Source organism: Lagopus muta, chromosome Z, assembly GCF_023343835.1.
Source record: "Lagopus muta isolate bLagMut1 chromosome Z, bLagMut1 primary, whole genome shotgun sequence".
In the NCBI taxonomy this organism is placed as follows: domain Eukaryota; kingdom Metazoa; phylum Chordata; class Aves; order Galliformes; family Phasianidae; genus Lagopus; species Lagopus muta.
Window position 1 is genome coordinate 8,466,132 of NC_064472.1, and position 24,895 is coordinate 8,491,026.

Genomic DNA, 24,895 nt, shown 5'->3' on the forward strand with positions numbered 1-24,895 from the left:
CAGTAGTACTTAGTCTTAACTACAATAATGTGAGATCTCAAGCAATATTTAAGATAACTAAACAATTCTTCACATACAAGGCTCTTCCAGAAACTCTTCAAATCCCTTCGTCTCTGAAGGGATTGTTAGTATTAAACAAACAAAAAAACTGCAATTACCTTCCACTCCATTCAGCCAGAGTTGCTTGAGTTATAGCATGTGCTCTGCAATTCAACAGCAGTTAAGCTATAACAATGAACTAATATCTGTGCCACGAGAGATGTATTCAGTTTCATAAGTTAACAGAACACTAACAGAATGCTTATTCTAACTGCAATTTGCTACAGCTCTTCATTCCAATCCTTTCACTTCTGGAAGCATCTTACCAGTTCCATCATCTGCATCATTCTGACCAGTCTCCCAAATCTCTGATTTTGTCCCAAAGCCATCAGTGGCAGAAGACTCCGTATAGTCTGCGGGGTTAAATGTCCTAGAGTTTTAAAAGTTGAGAAATGGGAGAGAATACATGGGTCATTCATTGAACACAAGTGCCATTATTTTTAGCTGCAGTTGTGTTAGATTTAACATCTTGATTTCCACATGTTTATCTTGATATTTTGTTTTCCAAAAGAAAATTTTCCTCTAGCAGCAGACACGGATAAAAAAAGGAAAAAAGGGAAAAAAGAGAAAAGAAGTAATAGGAAGGGGAAAAAAAGTGGAGACTGTTGAGAAACTGAACCAAAACCAGAACTCCTGAAAAAGCAGTCAACAACAAACCTAGTCCTCCTCATCCTACGACACAGTTTATACTGTCAGCATTAAGCCCTTCTCAGTTGAGAGTTTCTCAGTGGCAGACTGATGAGAAACCAGTATAGTGTACTTTAAGAGCACCAGAATGTACAGCAGTCAGAACATCACCAAGGTTATTTCAGAAGGCACTCTTGACACCAGTGCCAAAAAACAGATGCCTATAACAGGTGAAAAGGACTAATTCAGAAAAATTGCCTTTCAATTTATCATCAGAACTGTGAACAAGGACTATCAGAGAAGTAAAAGTAGCCTTCTGTTTGTTCATTGTGACACCACTGGTGTTACATGAAGTGTCATTTCAAGTAAACAATGAAAGTAGTGGAGGCTATGCTTCTCTGAATCAAGCTATTCTGACAAAACTGGAAACAATTTTTAGAACTAATGGTAAACTTCCTTTGATTTTGTCTTAGAGCACGTGCATGTCCAAACAGATAAGGCGTGAAAGCTCAAAAAGAGGAGAAAGTTCATAACCACCAGTCCTTCTGTTTTACTTAGGGCTCACATGCTGATCACACATTACACTGATACAAATATTTTCAAATTGGCTTTGGACAATAACCATTTCAGAGCACTTTCAGCCTCCTAAGCACTATGTGTCTGTTACTGATAGGTACAAATGAATTCAAGTTTGACACATTAACATTGAGTAAACTAAGATCAGGATAGTCCAATTAGAAATACTGAATTAAAATAATCCATTTATTATCTAACAGAGCCTTGAATTTTTGCATCCATGCTGATTTACTCTACATACAACAGTACTAATACATACAGTGGCAATCAATATTGCTGCCGAGCTTGACTCTCCCCAAAATCTGCGCTCTGCATGTTTCTTACCCCATGCCTTGGGCTGAAAACCGCCCCGCTCCTCTCCCTCTGCCACGTCCAAACCCTAGGAGAGAAAACACCATTTAACAGCAAAAGCAGAGAAGGAGCCAATCACTAGTCTGTCACATAAGAAAATAACCATGATTGAAGAGAAAACCACTGTGATTAGTTAATTATATATTCTCACAGGAGAACATCTCCCTAACATATGCAATCCTGGGCAACCTGGTCTAGTGTTTGGTCTAGCAGTAGGCAACTCTACCCATGGCAGGGTTGTTGGAAGTAGATCATCTTTGAGGTCTCCTCCAACCCAAGCCATCCTATTATTCAATTAAGTCACAGTTTACTGAATTTTTCAGCGGGACTTGCAATTTTTTTTGCTAGCTTTTCTGTGGCTAGAGAAGTAGCACAAAATTCTAACAATAGGACTTACCTAAAGCCTCATTCCCAAAGGAGGCTGCTATTGCCAAGTCATTGGCAATGTTTCAGTGTTCAAAAATTTGTTTCTACTTTCTCACTCTTGCTTTAGAGGCTCTACAATCACAGCCCCTGTGCATGCTCAGAACTCTCCAAAATTCCTTGTCACTTCCTGCCTGTGAGACAAGGGTGGAGGAAAGAGGGAACACACAAGGGTAGGACTGCTTCAACAGAGGTCATCCCTACCTGTGACCCCAAGCTCTACTCCATTTCCTGCACTCAGTGTTTTGCAAATACAGCCACAGATTAACCACAAAACAACTGACAAAATAGTTAGTTCACTGTTGAATAAGTTTTCTGAATCAGATCCCTCCTTGCTAACTGCCAGAGAGCTAGTCATCTTCACATTTGGATAATTCACCAAAAATCAGGTAAACAGCTATCATGATGCCTTCCTGCTTTTGTATGTTTTTTTGTTGTTGTTGTTGTTTGGTTGGCTTGGCTTTTCTTTTTTGGCTTTGCAATCTTCAAAATGCAATAGGAAATAATCAGCACCAATTCCTCTCTGCAGTGATGTCAGTTTACGCTGCATAAAGAGCAGAACTAGCGGTACTCTAAAAAGACCAGTATGTGTTTTCCAGCATAATGGACAATGTTTCCAAAAACTTATTTTTTTCTTGTGGTAATTCACATTTTGCTATTCTTCGATGGGTATTTTTAGTCTCCCACCAAAGAGAACAAATGACATGGCACTAGCTCATTGCATCTTCCACTGTGATTGATGGAACAGATTTTCTTACAATCATTCAGCATACTGAGCAAAAAGCAAATAATGACATTAGGGAAAGAATAAAGTTACTGCCCTGTCTCATGCAAACACTCATAAAATTTCTTGGCATTTCTTTCCACTTGTATCTGCAAGGAACAGCCCAAAATAAAGTCAATGTAACTTACTTATTTCTGTTCCAGGAAGCTAGGACTCAGGACCTATGCTTAAAGGTGATTCCAACTAACATTCCTACTACTAATCTTATCCAACATCATAATTTTAAATGAACTATTTAAAATATTCTCCCGTTCTCTTTCAGTTTTTACTCTGTGAATACTGTTAGTTCTTTTCCTTCTTTCCAGAACACCTCCCTCAGTCAGCTAGGTTCACTCTGGCTATAACTTGTTTTCATTTAAATTCTCCAGCATTCATTCCAGAAGAGAAACAGGTGTTGAGTTTTTCTGTCTCCAGTACAACGTACTGGGAGTTCAAAACTTCTACAACCAGAAAATCAGCTCTGGTATCTCCCCTCCACGGAAACAATGGTTCATACACTTCATTCAGAATGCTTCTTCTCCTAACCACGTGCACACTGCTGGGAAGCATAAGATAAATATTTATCCATTAATTCTGCCTATTTTGTAGAACACAACTTAGATTTCTGAACTTAGAAGTAAGTTCTTCCCCAAGAACACAAGCTCCACCTCAAAACTAAGATTTCCATGCTGAATGGCTTGAATTAGACAAAGAAGCATCAAGGTTGAAAAAGAGGCTGAAAAGAATGAAAGAATAGCTGAAAAGGAGAATACACAGGCTGGAAGAGCAAGTAATACCCCAAAGATCTGCTCATCTTACACTATGTAGCAGCTGGAAAGCCCAAGCCTCTGTTCTGGAAATGCAGAGCAAGCCAGCCACAAGAAGATGAGGAGATAAAGGCCTACCACTTATGAACAGGTAACAAGGCGGATGTCTTCTATTCTGGGTATTCCATGCTACAGAAATAAACACTGAGGTTTATCTGTAGAAATTCAAATAACTTTTCTTATTAATCATCATAAAGCTAGAAGCACAGGCACAGTTTTACGTACTGTATGTGCTCTAGTAACCATTTGGAGAAGCAAATGGAAAAAACTTCCAATTCCACACATAACATGAAGAGAAATAAGTGACCTGTGTTAAAACAAAACAACAAGAAGAAAAAAAGAGAGAAGCTACAGGAACGCAACACAGAAACACTATTTAGAAACACAAGGAGCTCCATAGCCAATGCAAGCTAACTACAGGAAAACTAAACAAACTTCAGACTGTGACCTCCAGAAGGTCTACTCTGCATTCATGTTACAGAAAAAAAAAAAAAAAAGCAATATTCTTGCTAGTTTTGGCAAAGAAAATTCAAAATGTATTCTATATGTTCGGTGACAACTGTACAAAGCTTTTTTTTTTTTTAAAAAAAAAAAAAGCCCTTAGACATGCAGTTCTGGTTACAGAAGCTCATCTTCTTCCAGAGAAAATCTTTTATATAAAAAAGTTGTTTGGCCTTTTTTTTTTTTGTAAAGAGAGATTATGTACACAGGCTGGACTGGTCTGATATTTACAAAACTGGTCAGCCGCTCCACTTTTTATATATATAGATATATAGATAGATAGATAGATATAGATATGTAGATATATAGATATAGATATATATCTATCTATCTCCAGGAAAATTTTTAAAAGTTTGAAAGGTTCTTCCACAGTCCAAAATTAAAACCTCATGCTTTTCCCTTTCACTTTTATTTCTGTTTTCCTAGAAGGAACTCACTGTTGGTTTTCTCAAAGAATGACAAGGAAGATTTAGAAATAGCAGTAAAAATGACAAATTCACTCTCACTTTACAAATGAGAAAAATGACCACATACTATTTCTATGCTGAATGAAGACCACAAGTTCATCTATCTGCTATCCTGTTATCAACTACGGGCAGTGAGAGTTCTGTGGAAGCACGCAAGAACTGAAATCACAGCATAATCCCCCTGGACATTCTCCTGGTCTTCAACTATTTGTTGCTCAAAGGCTTCATGAGCCAGATGATCTACATAATTCACAGCCCTTGTTGGGTTTTGGGGGTTGTATTTTTTCTGCTGGTGGTTGGTCTTGTTTCTTCACTATGGATCTTTTTTAGGATGATTTTGTCAAGAGCCTGCAGATGTTACAGATTCTAGAAACTTACATTCCTCAGGTTAATTACCTATAAGAATATCACTTCCATATGCTCATTTTGAACTTGTAACATAATAATTTACTATCCTCTCATTCTCATACTCACATGAATTGATTGATCAATTGATTTCCTCATAGAAAATTTCCTGCAGAAATTTTACAAATCCTCATCATACAATCATTTAGCCCTCTGTTTTCCAGGCTGCAAAGCCCTACTCTGCCTGTTCCTCACAGCCCATAAAGGCCATCTTCCCAGTACCTTTCCAAGCCCCTTCTGCAGTTCTGCCACTCCTGTTTCAATGTGGGGTAGGGGACAGTGGGAGAACCAGACACAAGTTTAAAACTGAAGACGTAGGAATAGCACAAAACAGCTATAAAAAAAAACCCACAAACACTGTGCCTGTAAAATCTGTCAGTTTATAAACAGCACTACAGCTGATTAAAATACAAATAAGTAAACATTTCTAGAACTGACAGTCCTGAAGTTGCAATTATCTCTCTTCCTAATTCCTTCAGGAGATTCTATTCCAGACAGTTACAAATCCTTCAACAACTAACACAGAAATACAATTATTATCAATCAGTATTACAGTGATTTTTTTTTTTTTACCGCTAAATTAAACTGATTCAAGAAACTCAGTTCTGAAAAGAAACAAAGATGGGAAGGCCACCTTAAAAACATGAGCTCCTTGACTTTTATCCAAATCAAGGTTTACAACCTGCTTAGCAAGCAAAGATGAGAAGCAGAGCAGCCCCAGCTGGGATGTGTCACAGAACACCTCCTGTGGTGCACTTCTGCTTTCTCTTCCTTGGTCAGTAACACCTACCTGAAATCCCTGATGTTGCGTATGCCAGCAACCAGCACTGTTTGTACACTGAGTACCTATTAGCCGATGAAGTTGCAAGGAATGTCACACAGTCAGTAATGGAAAATCTACTGTGTTAGGAAATAGCGCCTATAGCACTAAGCTGAAATTCTCAGTTTGTTTTCTTCCCCCGGTGAACAGTACGCTATCACCTCTGAGTTAATCTCTTCTGTTTTCAAAGCATGTCATTCCTTAACATTAGATTCTTCTACAATGAAGCAGTAATACGGTGGGCCAACAATTTTCCCCCTAGAAAGCAGCCAATAAGATAATTCCAGCCTGAGACAGTAGCTTAAAATAGAGAAAGAGTGTGTTGCTCAGATATTAGCTGACCCCTACGATGCCTACACTCCTACACACTGAATGAAAAGCATCTAAAAAAGGGACCTGCAATGATTACCAACAGTCTATTTACTTTCAGCAGAAATACTTTACCCCTACATTTCCCTATTTTGTCTAATAGTGGAAAAAAAACAGCAAGGACCTTTTATTTAAAATAAAACCTACTCATACTGAAAGTCACACATCACTGAAATATTGAAAAGTAAATTATATAGCTTTACATAATTCCCTGCAGATTTTGAGGGGTTGCATTATAAAATGAAACTGGCTATTTCTACTCTATAATACACATACTTGTAATACAACAATCAGGAAGTCATTCACAGGGTTCATTACAGACAGTTGAAAAGACTTAATCGAGGCACTTTGCTCACATTAATGCAGAATACGAAATATTTGGGAAAGAGATACAGATATACTGTATACACTAACCCAGATACAGAAACTGGATAAAGCTCTTCCCATTTCTTCAGTCAGGTAAATCAGTTTGATACCAATGATTAAAAGCCTTGGCTTGAAACTTAATATTCACCCAGAGAGTGAGTTAGTGCTGACAACAAATGCAATGCATTGTTCACATGGTTACAAATAAAGATACAGACTGAACTTAAAATTAACCTCTGAATTTCATCCCCAAAATTTAATTTTAAAAGTCCAATGTTTATATTTACAACATGCATAAATAATTACTTTACACTAAAAACTAAAGCATTTGAATTCCATCTGTAAACAGTGAATTATACCACAATCTCCTTAGCAAAGCTACTCTGTGAACATGTTACTTCTTATCAGCTGATTGACATGCACAATAGAGTAATTCTCACAACCCTCTGGAAGCTATCTATCTTTACACCCTTCCATTCCTTCAGGATATAGATTTGGAAACAATGAAGTTTGATGTTCCAGTCACTGAATGCCTCGTTACTAGATATTCCAAAATAAGACAGTAGGTAGAAATTCTCTTTTTCCCTGCAAGTCAGACATTATTAAGCTATTAGCTCTGCTGTGCACTCCATCAGTGTAACTTCTTTATTACCCATTTTCCCCACGCAAGCTGTACCATTCCCAGGTATACAGTTCCATTCCTTTTGCTCTAAGAAAAATATGCTTCTTTCCACTAGATCAAATGAAAATCTAAACCAACTGTGCATCTTGTTTCCACATCAAACAAAGACCATCACCTGTCCTATCTCTTCCAGAGAATACAATTAGAGTTGTAGCTATGAGTCCACAGTACTGTGTCTTTTCATACTTCTATTCATCAATACTCCCGTGCTAATTCTATTTTCCTTTTTTTTTTTTTTTTTTTTTTTTAAACAAAAAACCTCTAAAGTTACTAGTGCTCTCCTACTGGGTATTGAAAACAGAAGGCAAACCTGGCAACAGGATCCACTAAAACAAAATGGCACAAGAACACATCAAATCTCTCCACAAGAGTTCTACAGAAGGAATCTTGCACTCTCCTGCTGCCAAGGTACATCTTGAGGAGTCCATTACACTCCCACACACAGGAGGCTGTCGCGATTCAATTTGGAGAAGAGCTCTCCATAGCTGGAGGACACAAAAAAATGCCATGAAGGTGATGTGCTGATACTCTTAAGCCATTATGACACCAAACAATGGTCTCATAGTGGTTAGGAATGAGAAACAATGGTTAGGGGATGAGAGTATCTAAATTAAAGATGCCTGAGGTGCTAATGGATTCAAAGGAAAACCAACAAATGCTTAAAAACAAGCTTTTAATCAAATAAATGAGGGAGTTTCATTTCAGGAAATGAAATCAGTGCCAGTCCCACACCAACGCCACCATCTCACCTCTCCCACGGCCACGTTTCCCACGGTCTGAAGGCCTGTCTCCTTGACTGTTGTCCACTCCATTTTCTTCAGCTCTAACTGTGGAAAGACAACAACTTAAGAGAAACTTTAGAGACTTATACATGAGACAACACAGTCACCTGCTTAACTTGAACCCAAAAAGATTGTCAGAGCATTACGGTCAAGATACCTCAGTCATCCCTCTCCTTTTCGCAGGCCTAGATACGGGCAAGTTGTTCACTTTAAGGTGGACAACTAGGAAGCAAAATATCTTTTAAAAGGGTTATGCCTTCTTGCAGACACAGCACTTGTTTTTTAAACCCTGGTCTCAAATCTATATAGAGGCAAGAAATTACCCTGCCTCATACTTGACTTTCCTGATAATGTGCTGATTGGCAACAGCAGATGAGTAAGATAACCAATAACACCAACTCTTCTCCTGTCATCCTGTCCTGTGCCCCATCTTCTGACTCCCTTACAGAGGAGGTTGGAAATGACTGACTACCTACAGCACTGTTGAGAATTATGTACTACACAACAAATTCAAATAGCACCAACATAACCATTAAAGAATGTACGTAAAGGAGAGAGGATAATATCAAGATTTGGTAGTCATTTTAGTTCATTTTTAGTACAGAAACAAGCAGTATATGGCTTTGCCAAGACATCTCTCTCCATACTTTCATTTTTCTACAAAGACTCACAATGCCTCCACTGACTGGTACAGTATATGAATATATTCCAGTTATGAGTTACAGAAGTTTGGCTAAAACTGTAAATATTTGTCCTGCTTCTAAGGGAAAAGGTGGGGTTTTTTTTGGTTGTGTTCTTTTCTATCCCCTTCATTTTCTACTCATTTATTAGTGTTACAATAAATATTTATGGCTATCTTAGGAGATACAGGTAGCTTAGATAATTTCTGATAAAACGTAAGAGAAAAAAGGTAATCTGTATATTCAGTGGTGATGTAATGAGATTCTGCGTAATTCAAAAAACTTCAGTTCTCTCTTGCACAGCATACTATTCTATCTGCATAAACATGAAATTTAAATGTTTCTGTTTGCAAAGTACTACTTCTGTTGTGGAAACTCACCTGCAGCTGGTTTATATGAGAAATATATGCAAGAGATTAATAATATTCCCAGCTTTTTCATTCCCCTTATGAGAAGATGAGAACATCTTCAGGTTTTCACACTCATAAAAGGAGATGGAGTCAAGCTAGATTTTTTTTTTTCATTAAAAGAAACAAGAAAATGTATCAGCTGTGCAGCGACATATTTGCCTTCAGGCAGTCTTACAAAGACTCATTTCTAAAACTCACATGAAGAACAGCAAGTTGTAAAAGATCAATTAACCAAAAAGGTTTAAATTAAACTGAGCTGTCTCAAAAACAAAAGTAAAGACCGTTCAAAAAAATTAAGTAGATAAATCAAGTATACTTGTCACATAAACAAGTTATGATCACATCAGCACTGAGCTTCAGCTCTGACAGACTCTGTTCCATTAAACATTCACTTTCCACCAGTTTCATCTGCAAGAAAGACATCCAAAGCTTTTAAAGTGAACCCCTATACGTACACTCTCGGCCACGGCTGCCTCCTCTTCCCCGTCTGTTGGAACTCCCCCGTCCACGACTCACTTCTCTGTCCCCTCGTTTTTCTCTGTTCTCTTTGTTTTCTGAACTTTCCTTTCCAAGGCTTTTCTTCTTTCCCCCTACAGTCTCCCAGGAAGTCTATTTAGATAGAATAGAATTAGATACAGAAGTCAAAAAGAAAGAGAAATCTCTGTCTATAATATCAACCCACACCTGTTCGCTTCAAACGAAAAAAAATAGGTATTTCTATAATAGCAGGTTAGTGATACGTACCAAGAACTACACTGATACAAAAGGAAAATCTAGTTCTATCCATGGAAAGAGGTGAGCAAGAAACAAATACTAGAATTTAAATGCAGGCTAAGAACTCCACAAAACACAAGTGTCCACAATAAGCCAAACCACCCGCTCTCACAGCCACAGCTCATCACAGAGAGCAGAAACCAATACTATGTCTAAACAAGAAAAAAGACTAAGGTCCAAACATCAGACCTTGGTTTTAATATAAAAATCCATCCTTAAAATAAATTCAGTGATAATATCAATTCCACGTGAATGTAGGAGTTGAAAATAAAGCGACTAAGACACTTGCTAAAAACAATACAGTAATTTATGTACCATGCAATTGCATGGTTAGTCTACTGAGCAGAGTAAAAAAAAAAAAAGTATCATTTGTAACGAATGAACAGTGAAGATGGCAAAACAATGAAGATGGCAAAAAGTTCTTCTAAGAACTTATTGTCTAGATAGTTTTCATGAAGGAAATTTGCTTATGTAGGTAAGTTGCCATTAGCTATGAAGTACTAGATAAAGCCCACGATCCCACGTCAGGCAATTGCCAATCATATTTCTTATTTCTTTTCAATTCAGCTGACAAGCAGTTCTCACAAAGTAGACAGGGACCAGCTAATCCAACTTGCCTAGAATTAAGAAAACTAATGTTGCAAAGCAAGCAGGTAGCAGAACAGTTCACAAATAAAAAGTTTCAACATCCTGTATAAGACAACAAGTATTAGAACGGTCACACACAATCACAGAATGGTAAAGATTGGAAGGGACCTCAATGATCATGAATCTCCAACTCCCCTGCCACATGCAGGGCCACCAACCTCCACATTTATTATTAGACCAGGCTGCCCAGGGCTCCATCCAACCTGACCTTGAACAGCCCAAGGGACGGGGCATCCACAACCTCTCTGGGCAGAGTTATTTTTTGCAGAAGTGTATGTGAGAAAAAAGGCTGAAATCACTACTCAATTTCATATCCAGTAAATACATCTAAAACTGCCATAAACCAACTGAGGTGAAACACAGATGCTGTAGATTAGAAGAACAAAACAGCTTGATTGAGCAGCACTGTTGTTTGTGAGACAGAAATCCCAGTCTCCTCTAGTAACTACTGTATGAGGCCAGGCTCTTGTCAGTGGTGGTTAGTGACAGGACAAGGAGCATGGCCTAAAATTTAAACATGAGGAATTCTGTAAAGACATACAGAGTAACTTCTTTACTACAAGGGTGATGGAGCACTGCACTGACATCTGAAGAAGCAAATCAAGATGGGTCAGAATGCACTATTATTTCTCTAACCGTACAGTGCCAAAAGACTTTTAATCCCTTTAAGAAATTTCCCAAACTGAATGGTTCTGCAAATCATATGTAAAAGTGGACTCTTTTTAATAAAGCTTTATATGGCATGAAAAAAAATGACCACAATGGAGGCATCGGATTTCCATGCATTCCCACAAATAGAGATTTCTGATAATCACAATCCTTGGGGTTTGAAAAGTCTTTTATTACTATTTATACAAGGAAAAAAATCAATATAATTTTAAAGAAATCTGAGAAGTTGGGAATGGTGTGGTCTCTGTGCACGGGAACACATCATGGACAATCGTGCTTTATTAGAAGTTAACTATTATGATTATATTTAGCTGAGGATGCTTCATGCAACCCAAATTACAGCTGTGAATTTTACCCTTGGAAATATATAGAGCAAGCTCCCTCTTGCTCATCTTGTCCCCTTTAAACTACCTTAAAAAGCCTCAGCAACTAAAATGTAGTTGGGCATAAAATGGCTTTTGCTCCTGTAGGAAATTAAATGCCTTAGGCAAAGAAACATGCCATTATCTACTCTCCCTCTGTACATCCAAAGCCAGACAATCACAACCATTCCAAGCAAAAAGTTTTTACTACAACAGAGTACAAAGCTTTAAGGATCGCAGTTTAAAAAAAAATACAGTTTGGCAGTATATCAAAGAATTTATAAATAGACACTATCACTCCTTGCTCTTCTAATTCCTCCAACTGTATAGATACATCTACTGAATGAAGTAAAAAAAATACAGTGCACTAAACAAATCGAAGTTCAAAACAGATTTGGCAATTTTACTCAGAACAAGAAGTACCTCTGCTTCCAGCCTTATATTACAGTGCAACTATTCTGGAGTACAATGGCTCTGCAACAAACCATTGCAAGCTGTAGGTCCATAATTCCACAAGGAATAATGACTTCACACACTGATCTAGAGCTTGCTAATTAATATCTTTTCAACCTTCCTCACCGAGCTCTCTGTATTTCTTTGTGAGCCGCATTTCTTCTATGGAGAGCAATGTGTTCAGAGGGACTTTGTTCAGAAGTGAAGATACTGTATCCTACTGATAAATGAACTCAGAATGTTTATCCTATATCATCATCACTTATAACAATTTGCTAGGTAAGAAAGCATTTAAATTTTTCTTTTTTTTTCCCCCAATCAAAAAACTATTTTCAACTAGAATATTATATATACAAGAGATGACAGAAAGGACAACACATTACTAAGATTGGTATAATCAAGGTGAGGTGGTCTCTTTTACTATCAGCTTACTCACACACTCAGCATTACACACTGCAGTGCATTACATGACTTCAACTCCTACAAATGAAAGAGGATAGAATAGAAAGTTCCCTTGGTTAGAATGTTTTGTGACTTAGATCTGAGGTGCACAAAGTAAAGCTTCCTCACAAGCAATAAGCACACCCTGATAAGTCACAGGAAGTAGTCAACATTCAACATTAGGGAAGCTCAGATTTCTTTCCCGATTTTCATGATAGTAAACTGGATTTTATTTCAGATAAATCTTAAGAAGCCCCTCCAGCAAAATCTTCAAGCAGTGTTGTGAAAACCTCCTGTTGCCATGCAACAGTATGTGACATTGTTGCCACACACAGCTCAGATTCCTCTTTGTTTCCCGATGAAGTCAGGCAGATGAGCAACACAGTAACAAAAGAATTACTTGCTGTATCCTCTCCTACTATTATTAGCTTTCTACTCATCTTTCAGATAGGGACCTGGAAACCCACAATGCATTCCAGCAAGAATTACATGTCTTCAAGTACCTCCCTACCCTTTGAGGTTTACAGAGGTTGTGGCAAACAGTACCAGGTCTCACGTCCCACAGTTGCGGAGGTGCTTCAAACAGGCCCACATAAAACAAAAACACGTTCCAAAGAACACCGATACACCTGAATAAAAGATGGAAGACTGCAGGACAAAAGTAGAAAATCCATGACTTTTTCAAGGTTCAGCCCACACTGAAGAATGCACAAGACAAAAGCAGCTTTGGGCCTCCTCATTTCTTTCAGAGAAACTTCAGTGGAGACATAAATTTAAAGCTTCTAAATAGGACTTTCCCAATACTTATCTCAAAGCAGAAAAGTACAGCAAGCAAAAAGATAAGTTGAACACTTAAGTAAAACCTTACCGTGTCTGAACTTCCTTCCAGCAGTATGTTGATTGCTCTGTTCATATCCCCATTACAATCATGTAGTGCCACTATGCACTCATCCTGGTTTTTCCCCGTCACTTCCATAAGCTGGCAGTAAAAGTCACACATGTTAAAATATTCAAATTATCATCATCAAGTAAGAGTACCACCACAGATTCCAAAAACGTGCACAGCTACCGTGTCAGAGCAATTTAAAATCCTAAGTAAGGGTATCTACCTTATAAAGACCTGCTTACAACTCAGATAAGAGACAAGTTCAAGTAACAACCAATTAAGCATCCCTACGCTTTTTTTTTTTCCTTTATACTTCATGATTTCAGCAAATGCTGAATCCCCAAGATAACTATATATGAATGTAAAAACATTAAGAGGCTAGGACAGCTCCAGTATCATTCTCCCTCACTTGACCCCACTGCGTAAGCACAGCCATGGTGGAAAGTCCCAATCCATCTGGAAAAACATCCAGAGAAGTTAACTTTTTTAACTAGATCAGCTTCTTGGGTCTACTTTAGCATAAAGCCATGCAAGCGGGCTAAGTGATGGCTGCTCAAGGAGAGCTGGTACTAAATTATGCCTTGTGGAACCTGTAGCATACATCCTGAGTAGTTTGGGACAGATATAAACAAGATCTGTCATGGAGTATCCAGTACCTCTATCCATCAAGAGAAAAAAAAAAAAAAAAACACATGATAGAAACCAACGTGCACAATTAAGATTCTCTACAACTCCTACGAAGAATTTAATTCTTAGCCTTCTTCTGATCAGCAGAGCTACAGGCACTATTTCAGGGTCCTTAGGCTTTAGGATCTACAGGACTTCACTCCTGGCATAGCAATGAACAACTTTATGGAAAAGAAAAACAAAAAGCAGTTAACAGTGTCTCATAGGAGGCTTCAGAAAGGAAAGGAAATTTAGAAGTGCACCCCCACCTGCTGCAACAATGCATTCACAATAACTTGTTCTGGACGTGTTCCTACGTTCTGCATGAAACGTGATGTGCTCACAAAGGTAAAACCAATGCACTGAGCCAAACAGGTATAGCTGAGTCCTCAATACTCAGCTACAACTGTGCAACAGAAGATGGAATGCATAAAGCCAACGCTCAGCAGGACAGAGGAAACAGTGTGATATTTCACTTTAATGCACACACAAATCTAGGAGATCAGATTTTAAAAGACAAAAGCCCCACATTACTTCAATTCACCTTTTGCTAGTACTAGATTTTTACTTTTCCTGAAAAACAGATGGTGATTTAGCAAACCCAGTTTACACAGGTGACCCATTTTTCCCACGTGCACGTACATGCAGACAAACCGAAAGCACTCATTAATTCTGAGTCAGCTCAGCATCAGGACCATTCTAGAGACAGAGTCTGTAAGAACCATTGGCACAGATGAGTTTTAGCTAAAAGCCTTGTTTACAAAGGGAAATGGTCCAGAATAACTATACAGCCAGTGTTATACTACCACGCAGTGTCTTACAAGCAGAATTTTACAGTGCAATAAAAGCACCTATTCCTAATTAAATGTATATCATTCTGAAAATGGCTTCATGTAAATAATGATCAGCCACCCTAGCTCCAAAACGTAAGCCATCCTAGGAACACCTCATTTGCAGGGCATAAAAACTCTGTACCGTAAGAAACATACTTGTTTCACTTTATCTTCAAAATCTGCATCATTCTTATCGTAGATCATCTGAGCAAGGCGAATCTGTTCTGCTGTTGCCTGAAAAATGCAAACATTCAATAAAGTTCACAAAGCATAACAACATTTTTTAAGAGTATCTCCTAGATACTCTTATTTTTTCTTATTTTACTTACTATTTTTCTCTCCAGATTCTCAGAAAGAATACATGCAGCAAATACAAAAGAGCTATGGAGAAGTGATTAACATTTTCTTCTCTGTGTCCATTTTTCAGTTAAAAAGTTTATTGGAATAGAAGCGATTTCAACAAGTGGTTTTGATGTTTGTGCCAAAGCTAGAAGTCACTACATAGATAAGACAATTATGTAACAGAATTTATTACACAAGTTTGTTTTGATATTATTACTTTTAGTTTTATATAGTATTTGTCATTCCAGAGTCATTTTTATCATAAAAAAGCAGTAATGGTATTTTTCTAAATTAACCTCTTTTCTGATGATTCCTGCTCCCATCACCTTCCCTTGACTCTCCAAATGTGACTATAGATTTATGAATACTTAGAAGACACAGTTGCACCTCCAGATTCTGCCTGTGAACAGCTGCACTAATTCTGGCTTCCAGAAACTGCTAAAGGATCTTGCTGCTTATGAAATATTTGGTGCCTCTGAAACATTTCTGGCCTACAAAAGTATACCTGCAACTCCTCCAGAAGTTGTTAGGCTAAAACAAATGGATGCAGTAATGCACTATAGATCCTACTATGCAAAGGATGCCCCACAAACAGAGCTAGTCAACACCATTAATGTCTCCTCAGAGTGTGGTATTTGGAGTCCACTGGAACTGCATGCCCCTGAAAATAACAAAGATAACTGTATGCTGCATGATCCTGGACCTAATTTGGTTTCTCTCAAACAGAAAAGACTTGCTATGGAAGGCTGATATTGAAGAGAGCTATTTGAGGTGCTGCAAAATATTTCTTCATTAAGAAAGGAACCAATTCATCCACTGAAATTCTTGAATAAAAGGATTCATCCTGAGCAGCTGGTCAAACCTCACCTTTTGAAGTCTCACTTCAGAGAATACCAACATGAAGTTCTGAGCCCCAAGAGTTTGACTCATCAGCCTCAAATTGCATCGCTGTTGGAGTTTACCACAAATACAAGCTCTGGAGAAGGTCGCCAAGTGCAAATGCTGAGAAGAGTCTAAAAATTACTCCACCATACACCATCAGCTGCTTATTTGCTGAGAAGTTACTGCAGCTGTCTCAGTTCCTTGAGGGAAGTGACATTTGTCATGCTGAGAGGCAATGTTCCAAGACAATTAGTGTTGTAACAGAGTTAAGCACTCTGTGCTATTTCACATTTCCAAAGTATCATGCTGACAGCTTCATACGTCAACTGGCAACACAAGTGAGAGACTACTGCAGAATTCCCAGCTCCATGCCTTGTATTTCCCAGAGCACACTACACCTTCATGAGAGCCTCTCAGTTAGCAGGGTGTTCTGTGCAAAAAAACCTTTATTGGTGTCTGCCAGGTGAGTAGCAGAGAACAAAAAGTAGATGTCCACCAAGACTTATGCCTTGTTGACACATCCTCTTCCTCTGACTGACTTCAGTTTCCTCGGGCCCATCACAATTTTTAAATTCAAGACATTTCCTTTACAGACATCCAAAGCAGAAAAATTCAGACAATGTAATTTCTGTGTAGACATGACCACATATTTGACCAAAAATGGGAAGCCGTTAAAAAAAAAATTAAAAATTCATCTTAAGTCCCCATCAGATGACCAAAATATACCAACTTAATAACAACATAAAACATGACAGTATCATACTATTTTCTGTGTAAGAAGGCGGCTTAGAAAATCACTGATATTTATGCCAGTGGACTACCTCCATACAGTACTCAGGATACTAAAGAAAAACAAAGATGTTTTTATTACACAAGTACCAAATCATTCTCACAAGTTTGGATTGTTGTCATTCGTGGGTTTTTTGCCCAGTATCTTGCTGTTCCTCATTTTTTAAGACACCATTTTTACAAGTAATATTTTATTGTCCTATAAAATAGTATGAATTTTACTCAGCCTTTCAAAATACATGACTTTGCAATGTTAGACACAATATTTTGAACCAACAACTAACAACTCTCAGAAAACAGAAATGTATAAAACACAAAATTAAGTGACAATAGTAGGCCCAGATCTTATAATAAAATATTGTATTTATTTATCCAGATGCTACAGAAAATATCTGCAATGTAACTTCTTAAAATATGATAATAGGATATGATAATAAAGAAATCTCCATCTAGGAAAGCAAAGTTCTTCTAGATTCAGAGAAAATAATCAACAGTGATTGAACAGTAAAGCATCTTTCTGTTGATCTCTCAAGTTTGACTAAATAGGAAAGTTCATCTGATTTCTAATAATAATAACATACAGTGCAGTAAAGCTAGTTGCTGTAAATTTGATTATCATTTTTTCTACTGAGCTGAGCAAACAAGTATTTGTTATGCAAGTAGAAAGAATAAATAGATAAAACCCAGAACACATGCAGTGAGACCAAACCTCTGAATCACAGCAGTTGGAAAGGTCCTCCAGTAATACTGGTGCAAACTTCCACTGAGGGCAGGTCCCATCAGAGAAGTTGCCTGGGACGAGACAGAGATCCCACCTCCTCTTATTTCAGTATTTGTTAACTGTGAAGGCAGTCTTTCTCCCTCCCTCTTCCTTTTAACAGCTGGAATTCCCAGTGTTCCAGCTCAAGCCATCAGACCTCTCTGATAAAACTTAAGACTTTACCTTTTCCACGCCCTCAAAAAAGACATGTGAATAAACCCTGCCTTTCCTCTTAGGGCTGAGTAAACCTAGCTCTCTTGATCTCCTCTTATAATTGCCTAAACTAATTTAATCATCTCTGATCTCTCAGCCACTTCTTTACTAGACTTGTTCCCATCTGCCCAAAACTGGTCTTGTATATGTCAAAAAAAAATAAAGGAGAAGTCATCATTTCACAGAATATTATAACAGAATAATTTGGATTAAAGGACCTTAACGATCACCTACTTCCAACCCCCTGACAGCAGCAAGGACACCTTTCACTGGATCATGCTATCCATGGCCCAGCCATGAGCATTTCTGGGGATGGAGCATCCACTTCTCTGGGCAAACTGCTCTTATGCCCCACCACACCCATAGGAAAGAATTTCTCCCATGTATTTAATCTCAATTTCTCCTCTTTCAATTTGAATGTATTACCCCTTGTCCCATCATTAAACTTTCAGATAAAAAGTCCCTTCCAGCTTTCCAGTAGACTTTTCAAGGCATTGGAAGGTCTCTATAATATCTCCCGAGAGCCTACTCTGTTCTGGGCTGAACAAGCCCAGATCTCTCAGACCTCAGTATCCACAGAGGAGGTGCTCCAGCCTTCTGATCAGCCTTGAGGTCTCTATGCTCTTTGTGTGCTGGGACTTCCAAAGCAGACAGGGTCTTAGAAATGCTGAGTAGAAGCGAATAATCATCTTCCTTGCCCTTTTGGACACTCCTTTTGATATAGCCCAGGATATGACTGACTTTTTGGGCACAACTACAAGCTCATGTTGATTCTCTCATCAACCAACAACTTCAAGATCTTCTCTTTAGGGTTGCAGTCCATCCAGTCACTCCTCAATCTGCACTGATGTTTGCTGTTGCTTCAACACAGGTACTGCACCTCGTGCCTGGCCCTGTAACGTTTGCACAGGCTTACCTCTTAAGCCTGTCAAGGATGCTCTCGCTGGGACCCCTTCCCTCTAGAGTAACAACTGCACCATTCAGCTTGGTGTCATGCACAAATTTCCAGAGGGTGCACTCTAATCCATCACTAGTGTCATTAAGACATTAAACAGTACCAGTCCCAGCATGGACGCTGGAAGTACATCGCTTGTCTCCAACTGCACATCAACCCTTTGACCACAATTCTGAATGTAGCCATACAGCCAATTCCTTATCCATTGAATAAGTACATAAAGTCCACATTTCCAATTTAGAGACAAGGATGCTGTGTGGGAACACATCAGAAGCCTTGCTTATGTCAAGGTAGATTACATTCACTGCTCTCCCCTTGGCCACCACACGGGGTAGTTAGGCACGATTTGCACTTTGTGAGGCCATGCTAACCATCCACAGTCACCCCAATGCTTTCCATGTGCCTTAATATGATTTCCAGGAGAACATGCTTCATTGTTCTCTCCAGGCATAGAGGTGACGCTGACCAGCTTGTAGTATTCTAGATCTTCCTTTTCACCCTTTATAGAAACAGAGGTTGTTTTCCTTTTTCCAGTCACTGAGGACTTCACCTAATCACCACAAGTTTTCAAGTAGCTCAGCCACTTCATCTGCCAGTTTTCTCAGGAATGGAAAACTAACTGTGAAGACTAAGACAAACAGCTGAGTATCCCAGCCTTCTCCACGTCAGCCAGAGTCAAGACCTCAACTCACTCAGAGATGACATATATCTTCTTTTGTTACCTTACATATCTGGAGAAACCCATCTTGTTGTATCTTATACTCCCAGCCAAGTTTAGCTCTAAGTGTGACTTGGCTTTCCTAATCTGGTCCCCACACTTCTGGGCCATGTTCCTATAACTCCTCTAGCATGCTTGTCTCTGTCTACATATTTATTTCATGCGCTTCTGTTTGGCTAAGAAGTTCATCATCCCACAGCACTCTAAATTATAATAGAACAAAAACAAATTCAGCTTCATCTATTTGAAAGTCACTTTCTAAATCCACACATTAGCATGAATCACCAGTAAGCAAAACACTGCAATGCAAGGAGATGAGGGCTTTAGTTCACATAATTAATACTGTATAAAAAAGGAAGGAAGTCTCTCTGTGTTAAAGATCAGTCTGGAAAACAATAATAGAGACTACTTCCCAAGGGAGCACCTCTAGACTGATATTCTCTTTGCCAGCAAAGAACTGAGGCAATTCTTGAACTGAGTCCAATTTTGGAGAAGTACCTGACAAGAGAATAGAGTTGCCAGAAGCAGAGAAATTTTGCACTCTCTGTAACCCAGACAAGCACACAAACTTGACTACTTTGTTGCTGGAAATCAAGACAATGAGCTAATCTCACAGACGCTCAAAATACTTCCAGTCTATTGGTGGACAATCTTCTCCATTTCACTTTGTGTGAAGACACTGCACAACAAATATAGTATTTTGTGACTTACAGATCTGCTGAATCATGCTGTAGAACACAGCATGTGTCTAGTAAAGATTCTCCCACCCACCCAAATGCCTGTAAGAACAAGAAATCTTCTAGCACCATGAGGCTAACATATGGAAGGGCTGAAACCTGAAGACGCTGAGGTCAGAGGATAAAAATCTTGACACACACATAAGCATAGAATTCCTCACTGATGAAAATATTGCTGAAAAACACAAACTCATTTAGAGACAAGAACACAGGAACAATTGAATGCTGTGCTAGATTACACATTTAAAGTGAGATATCAAATATTCTTCCAGAAAAAGTCTACAATTTATTTTCTTAGTTTTTACTGACTTTTGGAAGCACATATCATTACACACCTTCAACTTGAAGATTACTGTACAGTAGCACATACCTGTACTACTTGTTTCTGCTGTTGTATTGGCTGCGTGGTTGAAATCTGCGCTTTGTCCCGAGTGCCCCGGGTACGTTCACTGCCCACCGAAGTCATCATATACAGTATATACAAAACAATGTATGTACAAAATAGAAAATCTGAAAGAGAAAAAAGAGTGTAAGTGGCAATGATTCAATACCCAGGTAACATACAATGCAGTAGATGCAGCTTTACTCGCCTTTAACAGGAATTCTATACAAAGATTCCTGTGAAAAGAGCTCAAAAAACACTACTATTGGATTTATCACAGTCTTCATAGTAAAAGGGAAATTAAGGGATAAAAAGCTTTCTTATCAGCTGATTAGGACCTGTCTAGATCTGTAGTTTCAGACAACACCTACAACTCCTAGACTTTTCTCTCTGCTGATCTGTTGAGATTGCAGTTCCAGCTGTGTAATTCTCTACATTTTTGCAATATCTCCCCCTGTTTTGATGCCTGGAATTTAAGCACAATAATAGCTATTCAGAACACTAATTAAATAATCACTTTCACAAACCAGACAGTTCCCTATCATTAAATCTCTTTCCTACACATATAAAGAGGTTGCAGCCAACATCTACTCATCATCCCTCACTTGAAAGAGAAATGATGATCCTTGCCTTTAAATGCCTTTAGATGCCTTTAGATCTAGTCTGTGACAGTCAGCTTTTACTTAAATTCATTTGGTCATTAGAATCATAATCTTTGAAACAAGAAATTTGTTATTCCCCCACATTTGTACAACACCTAGCACAAAACTGACAGATGAAAAAAGGTTTTTGGTAGGTATGATAACTGAAAACAGCTCTCAGAATATTCATCGTCAATTGCTTGTTTTCCATCCCTGCAACACTGGGAAGCAAAACTGCAAATATAGAGAAGTAAAAGCAAAGCATACTTGCTGCCACTGGGCAGAAGATGTGCAACGTTGCAGCAAAGACTTTTCACTACTGCCTTGGTGCAAGAATGTGTCTCAATGCACAACCTGCCAGGGCAAGCAGCTTCAGCACAAGCTCAAGGCTGAGCTCAGTGCAAAATAACACTAAAATTAAAACCAAGCAAATAACTGTGATTACACGGACAAGAATGTGTTCAATATCAAACTGGTCACCAGCTTTTACAAGCAATGTGTACTCAAAAACTGAAGATCAATGCAATGTTTCTGATCTATGGAACTCAGAAGCCTCACCTAGATAACAAAGACAATTAACACCATTACAATCCTCAATTTAGAAATATCTTTTTGTTGGCCAAAATTGAACCCAACATTGAACTGTTTTGCACGACTGTTAAAGCTATCTCAGGCTCTGTGCCTGATACACACTTCCACAAACTCTTACATATTTAACAAGAAAATGCCTGCCTTTACCAGGAACAAGCCATACTATGATCAGAACTAGGACAAAGTGTTTTATTCACAGTGATCAGGACAATTTATGAATACATTCACCAAAGCCAATGTGTTTTGCAGTCTCTTAACATAGTCTAACTTCATTGTCTTTTAAACCCTTAAACAGGCTTTCAGAGCACTGTGCTTTAACACCCTAACAGTCAAATACAGTTAAAAGTAACTAGAGCTCTGGCAAGATAATCCATGGAAAGCAAAATGTGAAGCAGGCATGAAGACAGCCTGAACAACTTCAGCGCTTACCAAGCACTCTGGTCATGGTTGTCCACGGGGCCGAAGCACTAAACTTAGAATGTGCACAGAACACTAAGCATTACTTTCACTGCATTAAAATCCATTGTAAACTATGCTGACTGAAATTCCAGTGCCTTCAGACTAACTCAATTTTATATATGCTAATAACAACCTTTGGTTTTGTCTGAGGGTTGGCTTTGTTCTGCGATGAGCTGATGGATACTTCAAAACAATTTCAATCAGGTGATTACAAGTAATAATAAAAAGCCCCAAAGAGAAAATAAAGCACAAGAGAAACTCATCTGAAAGAGAAGCTAATAGTTTAAACTATGACCGTCTAGAATCCACTTATATGCTGAAGAATTGGAGCACTGCTGGGTCTAAACCTGTTCATCATCTCCAAATTAAAGTTGTGTTTACATAGATTTTGGTATCTTGAAATTCTGACACTCATTTCACATGCTAATTTCTCTACTTTCACTAACTAAACAAAGCTCCTCAAAATATTGAGATTCAAGCTTTGGATGTGACTGGAGTACACATGTTAAGACAAAGGTTCTGTTTTTAAAATATCTGTCTGCCCATGGCTACGTGAAAGCCAGGCAACATGTGGATACAGGAAAGGATTGGGCCTGTTCTGCCTTTCCTAACACACAGTACGGTGCCTCTGTACCTCAACTGCTTAAGCTATGACTGTTTTTCCACAAGGAAAGGATCTTTTAAGGAAAAATGAAAGCACATGAACATTTGAAACACTCCTGGGGAATGATGCTATGTAGCAAGGTCTGCCTGCCGGTCAGAACAGTGCCAGATAATCTTATGGTATCATGTGATCTTTAGGCAAGATCCTAATCTTGCTGACCACACAGCACTGTGAGCAGCATGACATGACAACAGGTCCGAAGCAGAAAAACAGCAAAGGTGGGAGCCTCTCTCCGTGGACTTGCTTCAGACAAGCACGGAAACAAACACACCCTCAGTCTGAAGTTCCCTTCAAGCCAACAAGATCACGCTACAATCTATTTCAGACACGAATCCGTTGTCTTAAAAGCACTGCTGACAGCAGCCGCAGCAAGGCCTGAGCTGAAGGGCTTCATCTGCCGCGGGCAGTGCAGCAAGGAGAAACGCCCCACCGTCCCACACCGGCTGTGCGCACATCTCACAGCTGTGAGGTCCAAAGCAGCAGGCCAAAAGCAGGCAGATAGCCATTGCCTGCTAATTACCACAGTGACTAGGATGTCGAGCACTACATGGGATATTATTAATAAAATTAATGAGATGGATCTGAACAGGAACATTGCCTTGCTCGCAAAGCAGTTGTCATAGCAATGAGGAGGATGAACTTAATTTTTTACTGTAGATCAAACGAGAAAAGAAGATTTGAGACAAGATGAAGACAACTCTTAATTAAAAATCTGTTTAATAAAGATTAAAAAAAAAAAATATTCAGACAAGCAGATGTTTCAGGACACCAAGGTCTGTCTCAGGGCTGAAGTCCTTTATTCCAAGCTAGTACTTGACCTTGTAAACATACCGAAACTGAAGCAAGCAGTCAAAACAGCTGTATTTGGAAAAAACAGATATACATGAAGCAAAACAGACCTCCAGAAGACTACCAGAAAAGCAGAACAAAGCGTAAGAGATTAGAATTCCCAAAACTTCTGTAAAGTAACCACAGTCTCATAACGCCACAGATAGACTTGTTTATAACACTGTAAAATAAAAGGCTTCTAATAATCCACAGGAAGACTGCCTTTACATAAATGAAATGGGAAACAGAAACCATAATTAGTATTTAACAGAACTATACTTCAGCCATGTTGAATGTCTCACACACTGAGATACGCAAATCTCAGCCAATAACTACACTTAGAAGTTGGAAGAAACAATCATTTAAAAGGAAAATCATCCTAAATATCCAGGTTTTGTAGTACAGCAAGCCTAGTCCAAAAGCGGAGACATGACTGCAGACGTCAGCACCAGTAGTAGAATGGAACAGCTATTTTCATGTCCAAAGCCAGCAACTAAACATTGATGCCCTACAACAAACTCCTCTAGGATTATGAAATTCCACCCCTACAAGTCTCCACATCAGAGTCATATTCAACACAGCTGCATTTTTGCAGTGCGCTTTACAAAGAAGACCAAAAGAAAAAAAAAAAATAAAATCAATGAGTAAAAGCATTACCAACATAAAAAGCAGGTTTATCATAATGCTTTCTTTGATCTTTTCTTCAAGCCTCCTTGGGCACGAAATCTAGACTCCAGAAAGTCAGAAAAATCAAGACAGATAGAATATAGATCATCATGGCAGCATGGCAGGCCCTGCAAGACACAGACAATCTATTGATGAAGTTTCAGGACAGATCCAACACCACAGTACCATCTGACTTCCAAGAATCCTTCTGAAGTTAAATATTCACTTCCACAATCTGAACAAATCATTTGCAGTTTTAATTCTCTTCCTGAGGAAGCCTCAAGCAAGCAATTTTTCTTGACTCTGGACAAGAAGGTGCGATAAAGAAGACTGCAGACATCTGTGTGAACATCACAGAACCATGACTGCCCTTTTATCCTCTCATGAA

General features: G+C 38.6%; 1 protein-coding gene across 5 annotated transcripts in view; it reads right to left on the minus strand.

Annotated features, from left to right (window-relative positions):
• UBAP2 (ubiquitin associated protein 2) overlaps positions 1-24,895 on the minus strand; it is a 112,129-nt gene that overhangs the window by 69,070 nt on the left and 18,164 nt on the right. For 4 of the 5 annotated variants that reach the window (XM_048932372.1, XM_048932371.1, XM_048932370.1 and 1 more), the window contains 7 exons: positions 20,647-20,786; positions 15,037-15,114; positions 13,364-13,474; positions 9,604-9,757; positions 8,026-8,103; positions 1,627-1,681; positions 366-469 (listed from right to left, as the gene is read on the minus strand). In XM_048932372.1, the coding sequence (XP_048788329.1) occupies positions 366-469; positions 1,627-1,681; positions 8,026-8,103; positions 9,604-9,757; positions 13,364-13,474; positions 15,037-15,114; positions 20,647-20,745 (679 nt within the window). In that variant the 5' untranslated portion in view covers positions 20,746-20,786. Of the gene's footprint in view, positions 1-365; positions 470-1,626; positions 1,682-8,025; positions 8,104-9,603; positions 9,758-13,363; positions 13,475-15,036; positions 15,115-20,646; positions 20,787-24,895 lie in introns of those variants that run through there. The other variant, XM_048932373.1, reaches the window with a different exon arrangement.